The 2434-nt window shown below is 49.0% G+C and overlaps 1 protein-coding gene across 1 annotated transcript in view; it reads left to right on the top strand.

The window, feature by feature from the left end:
• Window positions 1-1511, top strand: part of POLH (DNA polymerase eta) — an 8249-nt gene extending 6738 nt beyond the window's left edge. Inside the window, exon 10 of the mRNA XM_018555721.1 lies at window positions 720-1511. Within this exon, the coding sequence (XP_018411223.1) occupies window positions 720-1482 (763 nt within the window). The 3' untranslated portion in view covers window positions 1483-1511. The remainder of the gene's footprint in view (window positions 1-719) is intronic.
• The last annotated feature ends 923 nt before the right edge of the window (window positions 1512-2434 follow it).

Genomic DNA, 2434 nt, shown 5'->3' with positions numbered 1-2434 from the left:
AGAGGAGGGGGGGGGGGGGGGGGGTGAATATGAAACAAATTCTAGCACTACAACTTTAATTTTCATATTGTGTCTTTCAAACAATTGTGTTTAGTAGCTATGCACCGATACTAGTATCAGTGCTGATACCGAGTATTTGATTGCTCTGATAACCGACCTTCCGGTCAGAGGGAGATCTCCCTGTGACCGCAAGTGCCAAGGGAGCCTTTTAAATCAGGAAGCCTGGCGGTGGGTTATGACCCACCTCACAGCTTCCTGATTGGCTAGGAAGCTGGCTTCAGTTTTTGCTAGGCAGACTGACATCCTAACTAATCGGGTAGCCGCGAGGTGGGTCATGACGTGCTGCCCGGCTTTCTGATTGGTTAGGAAGCCAGGCTGCCTAGGAACAAGTGAAGCCGGCTTCCTAGCCAATCAGGAAGCCGGACGGCACCTCATGACTCGCCGCTCAGCTTCCTGATTGGTCAGAAAGCCAGGAACAAGTGAAGCCGTTGTTCTTTCGCTAGAAGACTGGCTTCACAGGCAATTAGGAAGCCGGGCGACAGGTATCTGCCACCTGACTTCCTGATAATCTGGGCACACGACACCGGTACTCAGTATTGGCGAGTACCAAAAAAAAAAATATTGGTACTTCTATACTGAAAAACCGGTATCAGTGCATCCCTACTGTTTAGCTCCTTTTGCGTAATACATAAAAAGATTCATCTCCTGTTTCCCTGCAGGTCTCCTGCACTCAATCTGCTGTCACTCTCTGCCAGTAAATTCACAGAAACTGCGTCTTCTGGAAGTGGAATTGCCAACTTTCTCACCAAGGATACAGGTGGTACCCAGATGCCTTCGAGCTCACTCACCCAAATGTCACCCAACAGCCCTAAAACGCCCCAGAAAGAGCGTCAAAGTTCAGAGAGTAGAACCCCCAGTACCATCCAAATGATGTTCCAGAGAGCAGCGGAGAAAAGGAAGGAGGTCACAGAGGAACAGGAACCCCTTCCCGGTGCTTCTACCCAGAACTCAGAGGATAAGATAGACAATGTGAACAGCGTGGTGCCGGTCCGAAGGTCCTTCTTTATGTCCAAATCCCACCAACAGCTGACCATGGACCTGGGGAAATCTGAACCTCCGAGTAATGTTCAGGATGGAGGGGCCTCCTATGAGGTCCAATTATCTGATGACTTTGTCAGTTCCTCCTCCACCGACCCAGCGAAGGAGAAACCAGAACACCGAGAGGAGGACATGATGAGCTGTGAGAAGTGTCACCAGCAGGTCCTGGTGTGGGACATCCCGGAACACATGGACTATCACTTTGCTCAGGAATTACAGGACTCTTTCTCAGTTCCTAATCCCAGCACTTCTCTATCTCGACCCCTCATGACTCCCCCAGCCAGACCAAAAACCAAAACTAAGAACCTCTCGGCTCCGAGTGCAAAGCGTGCCCGGAGTGAAGGCAGCCGGACTTTGGATACCTTCTTCAAAAAAGCTCCTTAGATCGCGGCTTGGTGTGTAGGTTGTTCTCCAACTTCCAGTCCTTTGCTGATGGACCCGACTGTCATCTGCTGACTAGAAGATTCTGGGATGTAAATTTCCCATTGTAACGATTTGAAAAGCCAAAGATGTTTTTATGAAGATGTCGGATATAACTTATTTTAAAGGAGCTGATGTGCAGAAGCTGTGCCCAAAAAATGACAAGCGGAGAACAAGGGACCAGTCACCAGTATTACCCGTAGGCAGCTTGCTTGTTTCCCATTACTAAATTATGATGCCTTGTCCTGCACTGTGTCTGTGTGGAGGTGTCTGTGTGGAGGCGGCCATCTTTGTATGGAGAGGGCTTTGTTTCCTCGGGTCGTGCCCCCCTCGCATCCGGGGTAAGGATAGCAGTGGAGGAAGCACAGGTCCCCAGAATGGACGGTGCAGAATCAGGGAGAGGCTCACACTGCAGGGCCTCAGGTACAACTTCCTCCAGCAAGGAGAACAGTGACCCGGCATAGTAGTGTCATCACCAAATCTGGCGAGAGCAACAGTCCGGAAAACCAGTGCCTTAGATGATCTCACACTGCAGATATACAACTATGAGGATTCAGAACAGGAGTGCCCAGGCACAGGAAGTACACTATTGTTTTTTTAGGAGCTAAAGCTTGGAGCGTTGACTACTTCACATCACACACAGGGACCATGGGGAACAAAAGTAGCCCCCCCTCTAGAAGGAAGGACAGTGTCAGCAACAATTTAGCTGAGTTTTAAACAAATAAGATACATTTCTGTTCATAGTGAAGGTGCCTGAATGTATTTTTAGGATTTACCTCCTGAGTTTAGTCACTTCAAGTTGCCCAATCACCAGTCAAACTCAAACTTTTGTTCTCCGGCTGTCATTTTCTAGCGCTGGCTGTTTGGTTCCTTACAGTGACATCCTTCGGAGTAATGTGATCAGTTTAAAGGGCAT

This window comes from Nanorana parkeri, unplaced genomic scaffold (genome assembly GCF_000935625.1).
Source record: "Nanorana parkeri isolate BGI_ZX_2015 unplaced genomic scaffold, ASM93562v1 scaffold210, whole genome shotgun sequence".
In the NCBI taxonomy this organism is placed as follows: Eukaryota; Metazoa; Chordata; class Amphibia; order Anura; family Dicroglossidae; genus Nanorana; species Nanorana parkeri.
The sequence above is the reverse complement of the archived record's forward strand: the minus strand, read 5'-3'. Positions and strand labels throughout refer to the sequence as shown.